The sequence below is a fragment of the Mirounga leonina genome, unplaced genomic scaffold (genome assembly GCF_011800145.1).
Source record: "Mirounga leonina isolate KUSES-001 unplaced genomic scaffold, KU_Mleo_1.0 Mir_175, whole genome shotgun sequence".
In the NCBI taxonomy this organism is placed as follows: Eukaryota; Metazoa; Chordata; class Mammalia; order Carnivora; family Phocidae; genus Mirounga; species Mirounga leonina.
This window is the reverse complement of record NW_023270453.1, coordinates 22,931,075-22,951,392: the sequence shown is the minus strand read 5'-3', so window position 1 is coordinate 22,951,392 and position 20,318 is coordinate 22,931,075. Positions and strand designations below refer to the sequence as shown.

Below are 20,318 nucleotides of genomic sequence, written 5' to 3'. Positions count from 1 at the left end.
AGGCCGGACAGCCGGCCTGGAGGACTGCCTGGCCAGGGGACCCAAGGGCTCTGGGTAAACGCTGCTGCCCGGTGGGTGCCCGTTCCTGTCTGCTGCGCCCCGTGCAATAACTGCTGGGCCGCCCGCCCACCCATGCCAGGCTCTGCCTGCTGCGGGTGCAGGAGGGGTGGCCCCGGCCCCCTGCCGTGAGCCCAGGTGGGGCCTGCCCGGGCGGGAGGTGGGAGGTGGGCAGCTGCTTTAGCCCCCTCCCCAATCTGTGGCAGAGCACAGGCCTATGCCCAGCACAGAGCTGCCCATTGGGGACTTCCGCCCACCGCTCCAGCGCAGCACAAGGGGCTGGGGCTGGGGTTGCGCCCCTGCCCCACTGTACCCCCCAGAATATAAGCTATGGAGAGTGTTAATTTATTGGGAATGAGCTGAGGCAGATTTCCCCAAAGAAACAAAAAGGTATAACTTTAACAAATATATATTTAAAGAAAGAAAAAATATTATTGATTCTATAGAAAACCATTTACCAACTGTAAGGACACTGAAGTCTAGCTCAAGACAAAAGCTGTTAGAGGCCCTGGCCGTCTGTCTGTCCATCCTTCCCTCCCTCTGTCCAGGACCTCTGGCCCAGTAGCACAAACAGGAGGCTGGGGTCCGGGAGGGTCCATGCTCCGCTAGGGCCTCCCCTCCCTCTCTCTCTTTCTCCTAACTTCTCTGCGTCTGAAGAACTCGAAGGATGTGCCTTGCTTGCTGCTGGGCTGTGTCCTCCACACCGTGGAGCTAGTGGGGAGGGCTCCCTGCTCTCCCGGGGTGCTGGTGGGAGGTGCGCCTGGGCTTTGGGGGAGCTGTGCGTGCAATGTGGGCACACCAGCCAGGTGACAGCGGTGGGTGCAGGGTGTGCATGCCAGACTGCGTGTGGCACGTGCGAGGGTGTGCCTGACCCTCCCTCCCCAGGGCCCTCCCCCATCCAAGTTCCCGCGGACGCTTCTGCTCATGGTCCCAGGCTGTGTCGTGTGGTCGTTCTTGCCCTCTCTCTCTCCTCTCTCTTCTTTCCAAAAAGTACTGACTGGCCTCCTCTATTGTGTTTGCTGATCCACGTGTGTTGGGCACAACTTTGACATTTCTTAAAAAAAAAAAAAAAAATTTTAACGCCGAAAACCAGCGGTTGTGATGCGGGCGGGCAGAGGGGATTGGCCAAGGTGGCATCTGGGCGTGTGGGGCCCCTTCCAACTGTCATGCCCTGACACTTCCCCAGGTGGGTGCGCCTGGCTTCTCTTTAGTGGGCGGCCCAGGCTGGGGCTCCAGCAAGTGGGGAGGGGGGTTCTGGGCAGGAAGCTGCTGTCAGCTGTCTAAATAAACAGCAGAAAACAGAGCTGCCTGGCTCACTTCTTGGGGACGTGTGTTGGGGAGAGTGGGAATCTAGCTTGCTCCTGGCAGGGAGGAGTCACCAAGAGGGCCACACCCTGGGACTGACAGGAGGAGCCCTTTTGTGGCCCCGCTCCGCATCCCTCCTGCTGGCTGCCGGTGCCGTGCACACCAGCCTTCTTGGGTGGCCTCTCTGACACCCCCAAGGACTGTCCCCACTCACAGCCACAGTCTGTGCAGCTTTTATTTCAATCAGGAAGTAATCAAATCTATATACAGTCTAAAAACAGTAGAAAAGGTGAGTAAAAAGGCCCACAGTCCATCTGGGGTGGGGATGGAGGGTGGGCCGGGCGAGCATCGTACCTGGCACCCAGAGAGAGGGGCTGGGCACTGTCCTGGCAGCGACGATCACAAGGCCAAGCAGAGGGAGGCTCGCCGGGCACAGGGCGGGGAGGGCACTGCCTGGCCTGGTGAGCCTGCCCGCCTGTCCCTGCAGGGCAGGCAGGGACCCCCCCCAGACCCTTCCCGTGGCCAGCCTGGATGGGACCGGCCTGGGAGGCTGCAGAGGAAGCTAAGACGGGCCTGCACTCTGTTAGCATGTCCAAACCTGCAGAAGAAGGGCTCTGTTTCAGGTGCCCCTTCGGCCACGCTGCCTCACCACCGCCTGCCATGCACACTTGCCCTCCAGTGCCCCCTGCCCAGGGCCTCTAGTTCCTCTGCCCCTGCCCCCTGCTGCAGGTGCACAGCCCCCCGGGAAGGCCTGACCTTCACAGTGCTGTCCACAGCTCCTGAGAAGAGCCGGCCCCGGGACACAGCCAGCGCAGTCACACTGCCCTGGTGACGCAGCAGCGTCTGCGTGCAGATCATGTTGTCCATACTCCAGACCTGGGGGCACATGGCACGTGAGCGCCCAGCCAGCCCAGCTGCCAGCCCGCAGCCTGCCACCGGCACTAGGCCAGCACACACCCTGAGAGACCGGTCGTAGGACGCGCTGAAGACTTTGGTCTGGTCTGGCGTTGAGATGACTGCCAGGGCATACACGGTGCCAACGTGGCCCGTCAGGGTCCGCACCTGCTCCTTGGACTCGATGTCCCACACCTGAGGGAGTGGCCCAGGCAGGTCAGAGCCACAGATGGGGAGGACAGCGGCCCAGAGGGAAGCCCCGGCCCTAGTCGCCCGCCTTACGTGGATGAGGTTCTCATAGGTGCCACAGACGATGTGGTGATTCGTCACAGCAATAGAGTAGACGCTGCCGCCAGACGTCTGCAGGACATGGATGCAGTCGAGGGTCCGGATGTCCCAGATCTACGGACAAGCTCAGGCCACTTGGTTCCAGGCCAGGCACCTCACCCCCAGGGCCTCGGAGGCTCTGGACACTGTGAGCAGCCCACCCGTCCCCCAGGAAGCGTGTGAGGGCCTCTCTGCCCCGGCAGTGAGGGGGGCGGTGGAAGAGGAGCCCCCCTGGAGCAGGCCTGGGCGGTGACGGAGGAGCCTCCCCAAAGGACCCTCCCCCGCCACCAGGCCTACCTTGATTGTCTGGTAGGAGCCGCTGTACAGGTAGCTCTGGGCGGCCACCAGGGCCCGGACCCAGTGGTTGAGACCTGTGAGTTCCTTCTTCAGCTTCAGTTCAGTGCCCACGATGTCCCAGACCTGTGGAGGCGGCCATGAGTGTGGGCTGGGGGGCACTTAGCCGGCACCTTGATGCCCCCCCCACCCCGCGTACACACAGTGCCACGCCTGACCTTGATGGCCTTCAAGGAGCCGCTGAAGAGCATGTTGTGTGAGGAGACCAGCGTGCACACCGGGTTGTCGTGGGCCCGGATCGTGTTCACCTTCTGCAGGTTCTGGATGTCCCACACCTGGTAGGAAGGAGGACAGAAAGCCTCAGGCCCCAGCGAGGCGGCACGCCCGGGGTGCCCAGAGCCCGCGCGCCCACCGCAGCCCCACTCACGATGATGGTACAGTCCGCCGAGCCACTGTACAGCTTGCACCTGGGGGGCGGGGCCGCGGGGTCAGGGCGGCACATGCCACCGTCCGCGCTGGCACCGCCGGGCTGGGCCGAGGGGCAGCAGCCAGAGGGCCCGGCAGCTCAGGCCAGCGCCAGGGACGCTCCTGCCCCCTCGAGCCCTCGGTGCTCCTGTCCCGGCGAGGGAATCTTGGGAGTGGAAGCCCGGCCCCCACCCCCTGCCTGGCAAGCGGCCAACAGTGAGCTGGGAGGTAATGACCCCCGTCAGCGCTGTTGGCCGTCAGCCGCTGCTTTCTGGGAGCGAGTGTCTTTGTCTCTCCGTCTCTCACGCTCATGCCCACGAAGTAAAGCCTCATGATGCGAGACAGGAGGAAGGTCTAGAAGGGGCTACTCTGGGAGTGAGGGGGTAGCGGGGCCGGCAACTCGGTGGTCCTGTCCCTGAGCTGTGCCCAGGGCTCTGGCTACAGGCCAGCGAGGTGCCCGAGGCACCCCAGGGCCGCGGCTACACGTCGAGAACGTACATCTTCAGAGCAGGAGGGCCCGTGTGCTGCCACCTAGCCATCCAGCTCTGCTCGAGGGTGAGAGTGCCCCCCAGGACGGGCACACACGGCCATGTGAGGACACACGTGGCCGCACAGGCTCGAGCCCCTGGCCCACGGGGTCTCCCGTCCCTGGCCCGGTGTGGGCCCCGGGCCGGGGAGGCGTGCGTGCGCACACTCACCCTTGGATGCACAGCGCCAGCACGATGCCGTCATGGCCCTCCAGCGTCTTCTGACACTTGTAGGTGGTGCATGTGTCCCACACCTGCAGAGACCAGGGCCGTGTGGGTCCCCACAGGGCCAGCCCAATGCCGGGGGCAGCAGGGTGGGAGTGGGGCCGGAAGGTGTGCCGCCCGCAGGCAGGCCAGGGCCGGGAGAGGTTGGCAGGCGTGCCCACCCCCGAGGCAAGACCCCACTTACCTTGATGGTCTTGTCAGAGGAGCCGCTGAAGAGCAGGTCCCCCATGGAGTAGACACAGAGACACCAGACCGGGCCCTGGTGGCCCACGAAGGTTCCTTTGCACTTGAAGATCTGCTGTGGGTCGTAGGCTGCGGACATGGGGGGAGCTGGTGAGGGCCTGGCGGCACTCAGGGGCAGCGGCGGGGGCAGCAGCAGGCCCGTACTCACATCCTAGGATGCCCATGTTCAGCCGCGCGTTGATGTGGGACAGCTCATCCTGCCAAGGCCAAGAGCGGAGGGCCCGCTGGGTGTGGCTCCAGGCCCCCTGCCCCCAGGCCGGGCCGGGCCCGGACAGTGCAGGTGCAGCAACAGCCTTCCCCGGCACACCCCTAACTCCAAGTGCGGCCAAGCCTCCTGCGGGGGCCCAAGCTGAGGGGCAGTCCTGTGCCCCCCTCCACCCACCCTGCCCCCTGCACTTGGCCCCCATCTGCTGCTCACGTTCAACATGGACGCATCCCTCCGGAACTCCATGAGGTCCTCGCTGAGCTTGCTCTGGTTTTCGTCTAGGACATCTGAGTGGCCAGGAAAACTGCGTCAGGGACCAGGAGGAGGGGCTGCAACCCTGCCTCTCTGGGGCATGCCCTCACCGAACTTGAGCTCCAGGCTCTTCTCCAGCTGGTCAATCTTCTCTGAGAGCTTGCCCAGCATGGAGCGCAGGAAGGCGATCTCCTGGTCCTTCTGGGCCAGCGCCACATGCATCTCGTGGAAGCGGTCGTCTGTCTGCTGCAGGAACTCCTTCAGGCCCTCAAAGCGGCACGTCTCCAGGTGCGTCTCATAGGTGTCCTGGTTCCCGATGAAGGTGCACCTGGAGGGACAGGATGGCTGCCCTGTCCACCTGCTCACCTGCTCACCTGGCGGGGCCCTTTCCCCAGCCCCCCTAGCCCCAGGATCTCTCTTGAGTCCCACTTCTCTGCCACGATCCTCCCCACGCCTGCTGCCTGCCCATCTGTCCTGCCACCGCTCAGCACCTAGCAGGCTGCTTTGTGAGGAAATCTCGTCACTTTGCTCCTGCTCAAAGCTCTTCAAGGGCTCTACAACAGCCATTGCCAGCCTCCCAGTCCTGCCTCTTCTCTGGCCCGCCACACCTCGGCTCTCCCCTCCACCCGTGTTGGCCCCCAAACTGCTCCTTGGCTCACACGCACACATGCATGAGTCCTCAGGGCCCACCGTCCCTGACCCCCCGGCTCCCCGACCACTCTGAGCCCTCTGCGCTCCTGGAGGGCTCAGGTCTCTCCTTCGCGGCACCTGTACCTCAGTTTGTATTATACAGCTGGTGGTGTGGCTCCCGCTAGGGTCCATCTCCCTGGGGACCCTGGCTGTGTCCCCAGCGCTCAGCACACAAGTGGATCTCAACAGAGGTTTGCTGAAGGAGGGACTGTGAATGCCAGCCCAGTCGCCACCCCCCCGCCCTCCTGCCTGCCCGCCACCGTCCCAGGGCAGCCCCCGCATGCCCGCCCCCGCCCACTCACCCGTACTTGGAGTGGGGACACTTGATGTGCTCGCACTCCTTCAGGTGGGCCTCCAGGTTCATCTTGAGGAGGGGCGGGCAGCTGGGGTTGTTAGGACATCGTACAGGCCTGTAGTCACAGCTGCTCTCGTGGTCCCTGGGGGGGAGGGGGGGGCAGGGCACCGCGGGCTGAGTCCCCGGAGGCACCGTGTCTCAGCGCCCCTAGGGGGTGGGGAGTGGGGGCCGAGGGGGGCACTTACTTGCGAGCGCTGAGCTTGATGGTGAACGGGCACCCTCGGGGGTCCACCTCAAAGACGGGGGGCTTCCCACCCCCTGCCACCCGGCAGCCGTGCCTGCAGTGGATGAAGAGCTCCCCGATCTGCTCAGCCACCGCAATGTTGTTCACCACCACCGTCAGCTTGGCGTGGTCCACGGGGCACTTCTCTGCAGGGGAGGACATGCTGACTCCACGGTCCACCTGGCCACCCCCAGCCCTGGCAACTCTGCTCAGAGTGCTGTGGCCGGGCTGTGCTGGGGTGGGAGACTGAGTCCTGGTGTGGCAGGCTTAGAACATGCTCAGTGGATCCCCCTGGGTGGATCCCCCCATCTACCTGCCCCGCTGAGGTGCCTGAAACAGGAGGGGTGCACAGCTGGGCCACCAAGAGTGACCACTGGGTGAGTAGGAGGTGATGGAGCCTCTCAGCTGACTTAGGAGTCTGGGACGGGGTGGAGGGAGCTGGGAACAGGGCACAGAGAGGAACCAGCCCTGGGCCCAGGCACCAAGGCCTGGGACAGTGAGTGGGCAGCCGTGACAGTGAAGGCAGCTCTTGCCAGAGACAGCAGCCGCTGAGCCCCGGGGCCCCTAAGCTGTGGGTCTCACGGCTCTGCCCATCAAGGTGTGGAGCCCGGCCTGCACGCACCCGGGGCTGCTGCTGGGCCAGGACTAGAGAGAAGCCAGCATGTACCAGGGGCACCATCGGTGTTGGGCGTGGGCTAGGACCTCCCTGGAGGAACCCACCACAAGCTGGGTAATGAGGTGGCCGGGCCTGGGTCTGGGAGGGCCTTACCTGACTTTAGGGCGCATCTTCGACAGAACGTGTGCTGTGGAGACAATGGGTGGGCTTGCAGCATGGCCACGGAGTTGCCCCCTGCACCTGTGTTCCCTGCAGGGCCAAGGCTCTGCACCAAAGGGGCCGACGGCCTGCCTGGCCCCATGAGGGTGCACAGGTCGGAAGGGCTGGGCAGGGCGGGCCGGGGCGGCCTTACCCCACACGTGGTGATCACGGGGTCCTTGAACACACTGCAGCAAAGCTGACAACACAGCTTCACCGAGGGCTGCTCGGCAAACACCAGCGGCTCCTAGAACCGGGCAGGGCAGGCTGAGAGTGGGGCCTGGGGGCACAGACGCGGGCGGGGAAGGAACCTCAGCTGCGGTGGGGCCCAAGAAGGGCCTGCTGAGGCCTGGGGCTGGGCCTGAGCTTGAGGGGCCCGGGCCGTCCGCGCGTCCTGTCCACCTGGGATGGGGACCGGGAAGGACCCCACATGGGCTCCTCCCTCACTTCCCAAAGCCGGTCCTGGGGAGCCCCTGGGCCGAGACGTGGGAAGAGCGTGCCTGGTGGACTAGACCGCAGTGCCCCCTCCCACCAGGGCCAGGGGGAAGGTCCCGCCGCGTCGTGGGGGGCCGCCCTGCCGTGGCGGACACACCTACCGGTTCCTCCTCCTCCTCAGGCAGCGAGAACGTGGAGCGCAGGGACATGCTGGACTCCGAGTGCAAGGAGCGGACGGAGATGGCCGAATCAGAGCGGCGTGGCGTGCTGATGGGGGGCTGCGGTGCACAGGGGCAGGCAGCCCGTCAGCCGGGGGGGAGGGCAGGGCCCCCCCCCGGCCCTGGCGGGCACTCCCTTGGCCCCACAGGGCCACCGCGTGTGCCCGGGGAGCCGGTGCGGTGCCCAGGCCCCGGCCTGCCCAGCGGTCCCGGCCCTGTTGCTGGGCCACCCGCGCACGTCTGCCAACTTTCTTTGTGTAAATGGAGAGACTTCCTGCTATTCAATTCCAGGAGGACACGCTCGCCTGGCCTGCTTCCTGCTTCCCGTGAGGGAGTGTGGGCTGCACACGGGGCGCCTCCATCGGCCAGTCCTGGGCCGGCCTCAACGCCCGGATGGCTAGAGGAAGGGACGGCTGGCGGAGGCTTCAGGGCTCCGGGTGCCCTGGGGCTTGGCTGCCCATCAGGCTTCCCTGTACGGGGACGCTGGGCCAGGCTGATGAGGCTCCTGGGGAAGGCAGGGACGCCCCCACTGAACCCTGGCCGAGATGCTGGAGCAGGAGGGAGGGCCATGGGGGCCTGCCTCTGCCTGAGCAGCTGAGGGGGAGGATCTGGGTGGGGCCTCAGGTGGGGGTGCTGCTCCCCCTCCCTTCTTGACCTAGAACCCCCAGCGGAGATGCTGTAAGAACCACTGCTCCCCACGCTCCTCCTCTCGCACCCAGAAGCCTCCTGCCTCCACACACAGCCCATGTGCCCAGCCGCCCCGTCCCAACCTCTGTGCGAGGCTGGGAAAACCCCCTCCCCACCAGCCATGGGTGTCAGAGGTCATGGAGACTGAGGCAGGTGGAACCAGAGGGAGTGAGGCGCAATGTATCTGCTCCCTGCTTCAAGAAGGCCTAGTGCGGCCTTCAATTAACTAAATAACTAAAAGAGCTAAAACGTTTAAATAACTAATAACCCTGTGTTTCTTTGTGTTATATAGGAAACCAAGGCCCGGCAGCCCAGCATGTGAAGACTTGGGTCCTGGGGGGCTGGGAGGGTAGGAGAACCAGCTGGAGTCCGCCAGGCACACACCGGCCGGATCTCGCGAAGGGAAAGCAGAAAGCATGGGACAGGTGAGCGGCAGGAGGGCCCGAGCCAGCCCTTGGCCCAGGGCAGGACCTCCCCTCCCCCAGCAGGCCCAGGGCCCCAACAGGCAGAGAACAGCCACGGTAACCCTGGCCACACAGCCTGGGCACTGATGGCCAGCCCCGATGCTGCCCCGACCCCCTTCCTCACTCTGCAGTGACCGAGGCAGGAAGCTCTCTGGCTCTCCCACAAGCTTCTTGTGCCCGGCTCGGGCCACCCACCCTCCACTCACCTGCTCAGGCCTCCTACCTCTACCCGGCAGCCCACCCACTCATCCTTACTCAACAGCAGAGGCAGCTTTAAAAATGGAACTCTGATCTCATTCCCCACATGCCTGAACCTTCTCTGGCTCCCATGGCTCCAGCTTGTGGGCCCTGCACCCCCCCAGCCCACCTGCCCTCTCTAGCTGCCTCTCCCATGCAGTCCAGCCATGGGTGCTGAGGCCTTAGGGTGTCCAGACACACCAGCCTTCAGCCTCCCCAGCCCACTACACCCTGCAGACCTTGGCTCGGGGCATGCCTCGCAGCTGAGCCTCCCCCTTCAGCTACTCCTGGGACCTGGGCCTCGGGAAGGAGGACATGGCGGGAGGCTGTGGGGAGAGATGGTCATGGCACAGACCTACCATGCTGTCCTCCTCATCCCGCGGTGAGTAGGCGAGGGTGCTGGAGGAGGATGGCGTCCTGCGGTGCTGTTTGTACGTGCTGGTCCCATCAGCTGCCAAGAGAAAAGGGTTGGGATGCCATGAGTGTGGGCCACAGGGGCATGCCTGGCCCATCATGGCGGGAGGTGGGCCCCCTGGGCAGATGGGCCCAGCAGGGGCAGGGGCTGCGCCTGACATGGGGCTAGTCCTCTCCAGGTCTCCTTGCTGCCACCCACTCCCAAGGTCTCCTTCTTGATCTGAGGGCCACTGGGCCGGGGCTGGGCTTGTGGGCAGCTGGGAAGCCCGTGCCCCCAGCAGGGACCTAAGCAGGGCAAGGGCAGGAACATGAGCTGACCTGAGCCCCCAGCTAGAGCCCCAGTGGCCCAGGAAAGGAGCAGCCCCCAATAGGCTGAAGGGAGGATGGAGGGCTCTTCCCTGTGCCAGCGGAGGCATGAGGCCTGAGTGATTACACTGGAGGCAGCTTGCTTGGAGCTCATCTCCTTGGCCCTCAAGGAAACCCTGCCTGGGGTGGGGTGGGGGGGGTTCTGATGGCCTCACACAGGAGGAAATGGAGGGACAGAGAGACCTGAGGCCCCTTGGCTGGTGTGTGGTGGGGACTGGGAGACAGCCCACTGTTTGGGTCCACTCATCTTCCACCTACTCCCGTGGCCAGACCTGGAACCAGCCTCGGGTCTTCTCAGCCCCCTCCAAGGAAGGTGGTCAGGGGTCCACATGGGAGCCAGAGAACCTCCCTCACAAGCCCTGCAGGCGGTAGCCTCAGGCCCCAGCCAAACCCAGATGTCACTAGCAGACCCAAAGACCTGGGTTCATGATTCAGGCTTTGAGCAGCTGCCCTGGGACTGGGCCTCAGTTTCCCTATCTGTAACGTGAGGGGCTAGGTAAGGCAATTGTTCACGCCCAGCTCTGACCCATCCCTGCCACGGATGGGGTGGCTGGTGGGGCCAGAGTGGGACAGACTGCCGTCGCGCCCGACCGGGAAGCTGGGGACACCAGGACGGGGAGCTCGCAGCTCCTGACGGGGGCCGAGGCGTTCGGGAGGGTGCCCTGGGTGCTGGGATGACCAGGGACGTTCATTTTCTTTTCCGCAAAAGAGAACGTGTAAGAAGAAAAAAGGGCTTTTTCAGAGCTTCGGGCTGGGTCCCCCAGTATGAGCACGGGTGCCACCCCACTGGCGGGAGCCCTGGGGAAGCTGAGAAACTAGCCACACAGCGAGGAGCAGTAAACCGAACCAGCAAAAGCGCACACTCCATCCCGAGCCCCCTGCCCTGACGAGAGAGGCCACAGCCTCTTGGGTGCCCTCGCTGGCTAGCTCCTGAGGCCCCCCACGGCCCAGCGGCGGGACCCGGCAGGAGAAAGGACCCCGTGAGCACTACGCATCACCCACCCGTGCCCTGTGTGCTCCCCAGTCCCAGCCTTTCGGGTCCTGCTAGGAGCCCGGGGTGAGGATGAGCCAGGGCTCACGAGAACAAGGGGAAGGACGGGTGGGGGTGCCGGGAAGTCGGGGCAGCCCTCCCCGGAGTGGGAAGGGGCAAGGCCCCGAGAAGGAGGGGTGGGGGGGTGGCAGGGTGGAGGAGGAGCAGGGAGTGGGAATCCCGCCCGCTCCCCAACACCAGCACCCCACTCCTGCCCCACCAGGAAGTGCCCCACAGACCCTGGCGTAGGGCGGGGTGCCCAGATTCTGCCCAGCCCAGGCTGGCCCAGGGCTTGCAGGCTCACCTTTTGTGATGGTGGTAACAGCCGAAAAAGCAGGCCCAAAGGTCGTTTCCATTCTGGTCTGGAGAGAGAACGCACGAGACTTGGCACTGACCCCCGGAGAGGGTGGGGACACCCATGGGAGCACACACGGACACACTCTCCCACCGACGTGCCCACGTGCATACACGGGGACACACCACCAATATACACAGCACAGCCCTCCCGCAGGCCCTCCAGGTGGGGAAGGGACTGAGCTGGAAGCTCCGCCGGGGGGCCCTCCACCGGGGGCCCCACACCCATAAGGCCCCCTCTTACCCCAGCTGCAACGTCTGGGGTGGGAAGGTTGGTAGGCCCCCCGGAGAAGCGGTTGTAGCGGGCGTTCTTGCCCGAGCTCATGCTCTAGAGAGGCATCTAGGGTCCTCGGGCCGTGTGTCCTGCGGGGGAGCACAAGGGATGGCTTTAAAGATGGTGGCCCTGGCCCCGTCAGGTGGCCTGCTCTGGCTAGTCCACGACGGGCACGCTGCGGTGGCAGGGAGGCTGACAAGGGCGGACCCACATGGGCAAAGTCCCTTCCCCTCCCTCCCGTCCCAGGTGTGCACAGGCCCAAGGGAGGGAGGAGGCCCTGGGTGCAGCAGGCACTCGGCTTTAGCCCCCTTCAAGGCCTAGCCTTCTAGAAAAGCCACCAGCTCTACCCCAGGGGTGGAGAGCCGGCATGTGCTCTGTCTGACCCTCTGGGTCTAAGGGCAAGTGTCCCGGGGGCCAAGGCTGGGCCATGGTGTGGCACACAGGGTGGGATCAAGCCGTATGCCCGCCTCCTGCCAGGGTAGGGGCAGTCGGGCCCTGGATAGCCCCAGTCTGCAGGACGGAAGGACACTGGCCACGCCCCAGAGAACCTGTCAGGGACGCACCTGGGGCCTAACACTCAGAGCCTCATCACACAGATAAAGCCATTTTCAGGCAGGGGGAAGAGATGAGAGCCCGGACTTCTGACCTTGTGCAAGTCACCTACTCTGGAAATAGGGGACACCCTCTCACTCCCCAGCTGTTGACTCAGGACTCGCGGGCTGAGGTGGCAGGGAGAAGGCACAGTGGGAATCATCCTGGGCCTCCCAGAACCGCCCCCCGTACACCCAGAGAGGGGCCTAGCTGGGCCCCAGGAGGGCTGGCTATTAGAGAGAAGGCACCAGCTAGCTGACCAGATCGTGGATAGCCTGGGGCGAGCTGCTCCATTGCCAGGGCAGCACCCACCTTCCCAGGGGCCCTCCCAGGGTCAGGGTCTCCTGCTATGGCCCGGAGTCAGCTGTAGCCACAAGGCCCCAGCTTGGAGCCAGGCTCCCCCCGAGGAGGAAGCCGCCCACCCAGGACTGCTGCCACCTGGCATGCATGAGCTCTCTACCCCGGAAGACCCCTGAGCAGCCCCCTGGGATGCCACACCACGGGCTGATTAGCCGCCGCCCAGCCCAGCCATCAGAACCAGCGTCAGCAACTCCTGAGGAGGCCCCTGGTCCTGCTCCTCTGGGGCGGGAGGGGGCGTGGCAGGCCGGGGCCCACCCTGCAGTTTGAGGGCCCCGCCGGGCTGAGAAGGGCTCCTGGTGGAAGGGCTGCTGAGCCTCCCACCCTGTGGGAGGAGGCAAGAGACGCGCTCTGCCCCCACCCGGTACGTGTACGGCACACAGCTGGCTCCAGCACCTTCTCCATTGGCCCCGGTGACCTGGCACAGCTGGCCACGTCTGCCTCACACACACACCAGAGCTACTCAGTGGTCCTCCAAGCCAACCTGCAGGTCCATTGGGAGGAAGCTGGCTCTCAAGCCTTGTGTCCCCACACTGAGCTCCTGAGCTGTCACACACACCCCCATCTCCTCTCTCTCCCACCTGCCCCTTCAAATGTCACCGGCAGTGCCACTCTCCCAGGCTTCTAGCCTCAGGCCTCCATGGGCTGGCTCTCAGCTCCCGAGCTGGCATGGCCACAAAGTACCTCCCCCTGTGCTCAGAGTGCCCTAGGGGTCCGGCTAGATAGGGGGACCCAAGAGGTGGGCCAAAGCCTCCCCCTCCTGCCCACCACTCCCCCTGCTGTGACTCAAGGGACCTGGCTGTGTGTCCCAGACCAGGCTGTCCAGTGGCTTGTCCTCTTGCAGGGGCGAGGCAGGGGCTCCTGGGAGTGGGCAGTATCAGGCCCTGGGACAGAGATGTGAATACGGTGTGTCCAGGAGCCCCACCTCCAGCCCCGCTGCTGTCTCCATGCTAAGTAGGAAATCTTGGGGGCCACCCTGGCCAGGGTGAGGTCCAGACAGCTCGGACGGAGGAGCTCTAGGACTCACCTCTCGGGAAGCCCAAGGTTGGCTCCAGCCTCAGCACCATTGGGCATGCTGGGAGAAGGGTGGGGGTGGGTCACGCGGGGGTGGCTGGCCCACACTGACCTGGATTTTACAATCCATCTGCTCCCTCTGCTGCAAGCTCCCAAGGCCCAGAGGCCCGCTGCTGGCTCCAGGCAGCCAGGACCCCAACAGGGACTACCCCCGGGACCGCGGCCAGCCCGCCAGCCCCCGTGGGGCCTGTGTGCGTGCTGCTGCAGTCTGAGAGAGCGGGCGTCTGGCTCTCCCTCCCTCCGAAGTGAAGTAAACAGAAAGGCACGCAGGACTAGCAGGGCAACATGCAAATCGGCTGGAAAGTCCCCTGACGGCCAATAGCGGCCCTGGCGGCAGACACACAGGCCTGGCTTAGCCAGGGAGCAAAGCTGAGCAAGGGAAGGAGGGAGGGAAGTGCTTCCCCGTTTACATGGGGTGGCATGCAGCCCCAGCCAGGGACCCCGGGGTGGGACGGGATCCAGGCTGCAGGCCACCGCCCCCCCTAAATGTGTGCCCCTGAACACAAGGATCAGATCCTACCCTAAGCATTGTGGAATTGAGCAAGATGCATCGAGCCTTCAGCCCCGCTCCCTAGGGGCTGCATTTTGTAAGAATCTTCCCTGGCATCCTTCAGCTCTGCAGGCCCAAACCCCAGAAACACAACAGCACAGCTCCTCACCCCCCTGGCTGGGCCTAGCTGTGCTGGGGGGTGTGCCCCAGCCCCCGAGGGGGTAGGCCTCCTCACCACTCCACCACCGCCTGGCAGACAGGGAGCTGTCAACTAGACAACTGGACTCTCCCAGACCGGAAAACGCTGCGGGCTCAGCCTGCCAGGCACAGCTGGGGTGGGAGGAGGGTGAGACAGGACATCCCCACAGCTCCCCTCCCCTCCCCAGCCAAGTCCCCACCCTGCCTGTTCCAGGTGGCTCAGCAGAGCCCATGGGAGGGACGTGAGGATTCTCTCTCTTAAAGACTGAAAACCGCAGGTCCTGGTGGAGATGGGTCTGCCTGCCTCAGGTAAGGCTGGTGGGGGAGTGGTGCCCAAGGGCGCTCAGGGTCATTGCAGAAGCAGCCCCCCTGCAACCCCTTGCTTGGGCCTAGGGTCAAGGCCCAGGGATCTCTGTCCACCCACATCCATGTCCAAAGGGCTTCTGGGGCCCTGGGGTACACTCATTGCCCAGGGAGGAACTAGAGATCCACCTATCATGCCCCAGCCCCTGGACTTTTCCACCCCCAGCTCCTCTTTGGGAAAGCCCCCCACCAGCCCCCTTCTCTGGGCAGCTTGCACCAGAGGGCAGGCCAGCTCCCTGGGGAGCCCCTCCCCAGCCCATCCCCTGGACGGAGGCCAATAGCATCTGCTAAGCCCTCAGCCTTGGGAATGTGGGACCTAGGCCCCCCGGTTTGGTCCGTGCGGCTGGCTGACAGTGGAGTGGGCAGTGCCCGCTGTAAATGCCGGTATCGGGGCAGTGGGGGGGCCGGAAGCAGGTCCCACTAGGGCCAAGCCCTGCCTTGAGGCAGCTCCTCCAGCCGCCGAAGGGAGTGGGCGTGGTGGGGTCTCCTGAAAAGCGTGTGCGGAGTCAGCGAGGGGGTAGGCATGCCCTGAAAACTCCATCAGGCCACACATCTGGTGGTGACTGCTCCAGGGGGGAGCACTGGTGGCTCAGGACACCTCAGCCCTGCCTGGGACAGAGCCGTGGGTGGCCGGCTGGGCTATAGCCAGAGCTCCAGGCCCAGCCCCTCGTATCACCCACGGACCACCCAGCCCCTGGGTGAGCCCCTGCCCAAGGCCCCCTGGCCAAGCCCAAGCTGGGCTGCCAAATCCTATAGAAACAGGCTGGTTGCCATATCAAAGCCCCATATACTTCCTCCAGCTGCTCCCTGATGTTCCCTTAGTATGTCTTTTCCATCCCAAACAGGCAGGGTGTGATGTCAGGGATCCCCTCAGCACCTCAGTAGGCCCTGGTTTGAGGCCTCCCCGGCCTCCCTTCCCTCCCAGCATGCAGCCTGGGCCTCTGCCCTCACCCGCCATCCTTGTCTCTGTACCCACAGTCCTAATCCACAGTGGCCTCAAGGTTGCTGGACTGGACACCTGCTGTGGCCTCTTCTCCCAGGGCTCTGTGTCCTCACACCTCCCACCTAGCCTCTCACCTTGCCTATCCAGGTCCAGCACCCACAGGCCCCTCTGCTGGAGGGAGAGCATCCCTCCTGCTCCACCAGCCTGGCTTTAACCCCCACTCAGCAAGGGGAATGCCTTCGCCTCCCCACCTACCCCTTGGGGCCAGACTCATCTCCTATGCTTTCTCTCCCATACAGTGGATGGCCACATACGAGCTGCAGACTCAGCCTGGGGGACTCTCCTCTCTATGATGCCTGGAGAGCTTCCCGGAGGAAGGGGCTGGGCAGATCCAGAGCAGGGAGAGAGCATTCTGGGGAAAGGTATTTGTCCTCCTATCTCAGCACCTGGCTGCAGGGGCCACTGTTACCTTTCACCAGACAGCCTGGGACAAGCTTCCCATCTGTGCGGCTGCTGCCAGAGTTGGGCCAGACCCTGAGTTGGAGGGAGGGTGCGGGCAGATAAAAGTGGCCCCTATAACCAGCTGCATTCCCCTGGCCCTGCCCCAGGCTGCCCCCCACCCATGAATCTAAGCTTGTGGGGACAGGTCCTGGGCCTCTGCCCGAGAACCAGGTGGCAGTACCTCAGGCCCAGACTACAGCTCCAGGCCGCCCTGGCTGTTGCTCATCATGCCCTGTGTGGTTTCTGTCTCCCTGCCTTCCTCTTTCTGGCTTCCCTACAGAAGCTGGGGAGTGTATACAAAGTCACAGGCCAGAGCCTGGCCTGGACATGCACCAGCCCACACCACTGTCCACCCCATGCCCTGCCAGCCAGTGCTGCAGGACCCCACTCCTTCTGCCTGGGTCCTCTTGCGGTTAGTCCACCCCCCCAACTGGACTTCCAGTCAAGTACCAGGTCTGCCAGTGACATTAGCACCAGCCCCCAGGGCCCATTTCCCCCTTCATCTGCCCCACCTGACTCCATGCTCCTCCAGGGAGCAACCAAATGCCTTCTGCTGAAGGGCCAGAGCAGAGCACAGAGGACGGTGGAGGGCATCTGTTGGAAGTGGAGGGGTTGGCAGGCCCCTCTACCAGGGTTCCTCCTGCGTAAGCCAGCCAGAGGGCCTGGTGAAGTCCTAGGTGCCCACCCAACAGCAAGGTCAGGCCAGTGGTGACTCAGGTTCAGAGCAAGTTATGTCCTGCTGACACCTCCCAAGGCTAGACACATGCTGGCCCTTCATATATATGCTTACGCTGACCCCTCCAAATGTCCTTTATGGAGATGGAACAGCATAACGGTCAAGACCACGAGTGCTGGACTCGGACCTGGGTGCAAATCCCGCCTCTGCTGCACAAAGCTGCGCGACTTTGGACAAGCTTCTCAACCTCCTGGGCCTTCGATTTCTCACCCGTGAAACGGAGTGGACATGCCCGCATCTGACAGGAACTGTGAGAGATGGCTCTCGAGGCATGAGTCAAGGCTCTGCCGACAGCGGCCCCTCTTTGAGATCGGAAAATGGAGCTGAGAAGCTATCCCAGCACTTACAGCCTGCAAGAGGCCACGCTGGAGTCAACCGAAGGCCCGTTCCTCTCACTTCCTCTGTTCTGCCGGCAAATCAAGGAGCCCACCATGCACTGAAGCCAGCCCCAGGCCAAGCCGAGCTGGGGGGCGGGGTGCAGCCAAACCACAGCGCCCAGGCTGCCTGAGGCCACCCAGCCAGTGCAGGCCCTTCAGCCACACCTCTCCCATTTCCCAAATTGTGCGTTCCTGATCCTGCGGCCAGGCTCACACCCAATGCAGGCTAGTCCCCATGCTGGAGAGAGGGCCCGTGCTGACGGCCAAACGTGAGTCTGACCCGGAGAAGCTGCAGGGCCTGGGAGGAGAGGCAGACAGAGGCTCGGGAGTACTAGTAAGCCCCATGCAACCTGCCAAAGGCACTTTTCTGTGGGTTCTTGTCCCAGCTAAGTCAACACTTCAGACCCTGATCTGTTCCATTCATTTCCAGAAATACTGTGATACACAGCCACAGCAGGGGTTACTCCACAGGGACCCCTCCTTCTCAGCCGGTTACCTCCCTCATCCAGGCTGCCCGTACCCCTGCTTCCCCTGAGACGGAGGTTCTGGCTTCCGGGGAATAGTGCAGCGATACCCTGTGGGAACCATGAGCCACAGGGACTGGGGATTCCATGGAGAAACGGGAATGCCCAGAGCAGCTCAAGTAGGGATTTACGACAGAGAGGTAGTTTCTGCTACACAGGCCTCCACGGAAGGGGTGTGGGAAGGGAGAGGCCCAAAGAGAAGGAATGAGGAAGAGAGAGGCCCCATGCTTGGCAAAGGCCAGGGGGTGGGCAGCCCCCAGGAGAGGAGCACTGTGTGTGCATGCGGAGGGGTCTGTGGGATGGGGAGAAGGGTGGACACGGTCTCGGCAGCCCGGAGCTCTAAGAAAGGGAGGCAGTAAAGTGGGGTGGAATCTCTGGCCGTCCTCTCTACCCCTGTCCTGCCAAAGCAGGGTGAGATCCAGCACAAGTGCAGACTCAGTCCCAGCTGAATGCCCTGGCCTGGTTCAAGACAACCAGAGCCTCATCTCCCACCCCACTCTCCTCTACACACAGGACAGCCTCCTTACTCTCTCCTGCTTCCTCACTGAATCTCAGTCCTTCCTCCACACATAACCAGGGGCTCTTCACTAGGCTTCAATCTGATGCTGGCTCTCCTGTGTACAATTCCTGCCACCCTGCACCCTGGTCTGGCCTCCCGGACTCGCCTCTCACCCCTCTGCCAGCACTCACTGGCGCCCCAAGCCGTTTCTCCCGCGGGGCCTTTGCACATCTTGCTCCCTCTGCCAGGCATGCTCTTCCAGCAACTTCCCAAAACAGGCTGCTTGCTGGAGGCACCTCCACCCTCACCAAGCCGCTCAGGAGCGCCCAGCACTCCTTCTCAGCGTCCTGTTTCGTAGCACCCATCACAACTCCTCAGGATTTTGAGCGTACTGTCAATCGCTCTCTGCTCTGGATCACCAGCTCTCAAGCGGGGGGGGGGGGGGGGGGGGGGGGGGGGGGAGGGCAGGATTTTGTCCCCCAGGAGACGTTTGGGAATGTCTGGAGGCATTCTGGGTTGTCACGAAGGGGGTGGGGGAGGTTACTGGTATCCAGTGGGTGGAGACCAGGGATGCAGCTCAACATCCACCAAAGCACAGCAAAGAATGCTCGGCGAGAAGTGTCAACAGCGGCGGGGTTGAGAAAAGCTGCAGGAGAGGAAAAGCCCACGAGAACTGGGTCCCCGGCGGCGCTCCATGCACGCAGGAAGGAGGAATGAATAAGGAAGGAAAGGGAGAATGGAGCGACCGAGCGAGTGATGGACAGACGCGGAGACCCCGGCCCGCGTCAGCCCCGCCCCCCAGGCCCGATCCCTCCGCGGACCCCGACGCGCCCACCGCGCGGCCCCGAGGGGCGAGCCCGAGCCGGGCGCGCCGCGCGGACACTCACCGGCCCGCGGCCGCCCGGGAGCGGCAGCGCCACCCTCCCGCTTCATCGTGCCCCCGCGGCCGCCGGCCGGGAAAGGGACAGGACGCGCGAGCCGGAAGCGCTGGTGCGCTATGCCCGCCGGGACTTGTAGTTCTCAGACTCTCAATGCCCAGCCGGCTGCCTCACGCGCGGCTCCTCAGAAACTACGACTTCCGGCGGCTTCGACGTCGCGGGGCGGGATTGGCAGCTTTAGAATCACTCTATGTTGCAGGTCGGAGTCTGATTGGTTATGTGCCGCTGTCGCTCAGGGTGACGTTCGATGGCCCGTTGCGAAAAGGAGAAGCTTCGCGGGTCGGGTCCGGGAGACGCAGCGTATCAGCTGCAAGGGGAGAGGGTACTTCCGCCAGGATGGCCCAATCGCAGTGGTAGGGCAGTTTCTATAAAAGCTTGAGCCTTGCGCTCCCCGTTCTTTTGGGATCGAGTGCGGGTCTGGCGTGTTTGCTCTTGCTGGCGCCGTCCGCTAAGGTCATGGGCGCCCTGGGCCCCGAGTGGGTTTGAGGGGGTCCCCCAAGTCTGCAGGCCCGCCTGGCCCTCTTCCGCCTCGGTGTTGTTCATGTTTTTTGCTCCGCCTTCCCCAACCCCACCCCCTCGTTGGGTCGGAGAAGTCCGAACCTCCAGACCTCCATCTCCCGGCAGGTAAGGCTGGGCCGGGCCTGCTCTCCCCTAGGCAGCTTCGAGCCTGTGATGAGTTGCTTTTATTTCTGACACCTCGTATGAAAACTGCACACGCAGTCTGATTATTTTGCAAGACTGAGGCTTCAGGGTGCACCCCCATGACGGGGGCGGGGGCGGCTGGGTGCGAAACTATCTTGTCCGAAATGGGAGTGGGCTTTTGTCTACATTGTGGCGCTGTCTGCCTTCTAGGGCGGTGGGTGACCCGGCCAGAGGCCGTGAACGTGAGTCGACGTCAGCCCGGAGGCCTGGTGGTAAGGCGGGAGCCCGTGTCGGTCTGGGAAGCGCTGAGCAATAAAGCAAAAGTGGTGAGTTGATTGGAACGCAGGTGTCTTTCTTTTCACACACGTTTGCATCCCATAGGACCCCATGGGAGCACTGGCTCAACCCCAGGTAGTCTTGGGACAGGGCAGAGGAAGGTGGATGTTCGTCCGGTGACTTCCCCACTGTTGGAACTGCCTTCTCCATATTTCCATATAAGGCCAAAAATACTGGGGTTTTTTGGCTTGTGCCTTGGGTAGGTCAGGAACTCTTAATTTTTTTTTTTTTTAAGATTTTATTTATTTATTTGACAGACAGCGAGAGCAGGAACACAAGCAGGGGGAGTGGGAGAGGGAGAAGCAGGCTTCCTGCTGAGCAGGGAGCCTGATGTGGGACTCGATCCCAGGACCCTGGGATCCTGACCTGAGTTGCTTAACCGACTGAGCCACCC

The 20,318-nt window shown here is 63.6% G+C and overlaps 1 protein-coding gene, 1 long non-coding RNA gene and 1 other non-coding gene across 9 annotated transcripts in view; 2 read left to right on the top strand and 1 right to left on the bottom strand.

Annotated features, from left to right (window-relative positions):
- Positions 1 to 1,579: 1,579 nt before the first annotated feature.
- On the bottom strand, positions 1,580 to 18,999 carry TRAF7 (TNF receptor associated factor 7). 4 transcript variants are annotated; one of them, XM_035021976.1, is made up of 21 exons: positions 18,896 to 18,999; positions 11,326 to 11,444; positions 11,032 to 11,089; positions 9,277 to 9,368; positions 7,473 to 7,589; positions 7,031 to 7,123; positions 6,832 to 6,865; positions 6,025 to 6,208; positions 5,787 to 5,921; positions 4,905 to 5,122; positions 4,756 to 4,829; positions 4,486 to 4,534; positions 4,279 to 4,406; positions 4,041 to 4,123; positions 3,305 to 3,344; positions 3,096 to 3,212; positions 2,881 to 3,003; positions 2,539 to 2,658; positions 2,320 to 2,451; positions 2,119 to 2,238; positions 1,580 to 1,960 (listed from the first exon to the last, which is right to left on the bottom strand). In XM_035021976.1, the coding sequence occupies exons 2-21, from the start codon at positions 11,404 to 11,406 to the stop codon at positions 1,946 to 1,948; spliced, it is 2,013 nt and encodes a 670-aa protein (XP_034877867.1). In that variant the 5' UTR covers positions 11,407 to 11,444; positions 18,896 to 18,999; the 3' UTR covers positions 1,580 to 1,945. The 4 variants fall into 4 exon arrangements, with proteins under 4 accessions (XP_034877867.1, XP_034877869.1, XP_034877868.1 ...); XM_035021978.1 differs by having other exon boundaries at positions 5,793 to 5,921; XM_035021977.1 differs by lacking the exon at positions 18,896 to 18,999 and adding an exon at positions 13,430 to 13,618.
- A 326-nt stretch (positions 19,000 to 19,325) lies between these two features.
- Positions 19,326 to 20,318, top strand: part of LOC118021720 — a 17,793-nt gene continuing 16,800 nt past the window's right edge. For 3 of the 4 annotated variants that reach the window (XR_004682258.1, XR_004682257.1, XR_004682256.1), the window contains exons 1-2: positions 19,326 to 19,570; positions 19,799 to 19,914. This is a non-coding gene — a long non-coding RNA (uncharacterized LOC118021720). Of the gene's footprint in view, positions 19,571 to 19,798; positions 19,930 to 20,318 lie in introns of those variants that run through there. The other variant, XR_004682255.1, reaches the window with a different exon arrangement.
- On the top strand, positions 19,611 to 19,693 carry LOC118022031. The gene has a single exon (XR_004682363.1). It is a non-coding gene; the product is annotated as a small nucleolar RNA SNORD60 (small nucleolar RNA).

Coding starts and splice junctions, on each gene's coding strand:
- TRAF7 (XM_035021976.1), bottom strand. CDS start 11,406: ATGAGCTCGGGCAAGAACGCCCGCTACAACCGCTTCTCCGGGGGGCCT. Junction 6,866..7,030: donor CCGTGATCACCACGTGTGGG/GTAAGGCCGCCC, acceptor TTGTCTCCACAG/CACACGTTCTGTCGAAGATG. Junction 3,345..4,040: donor CTGGCGCTGTGCATCCAAGG/GTGAGTGTGCGC, acceptor CCCGCCCCCCAG/GTGCAAGCTGTACAGTGGCT.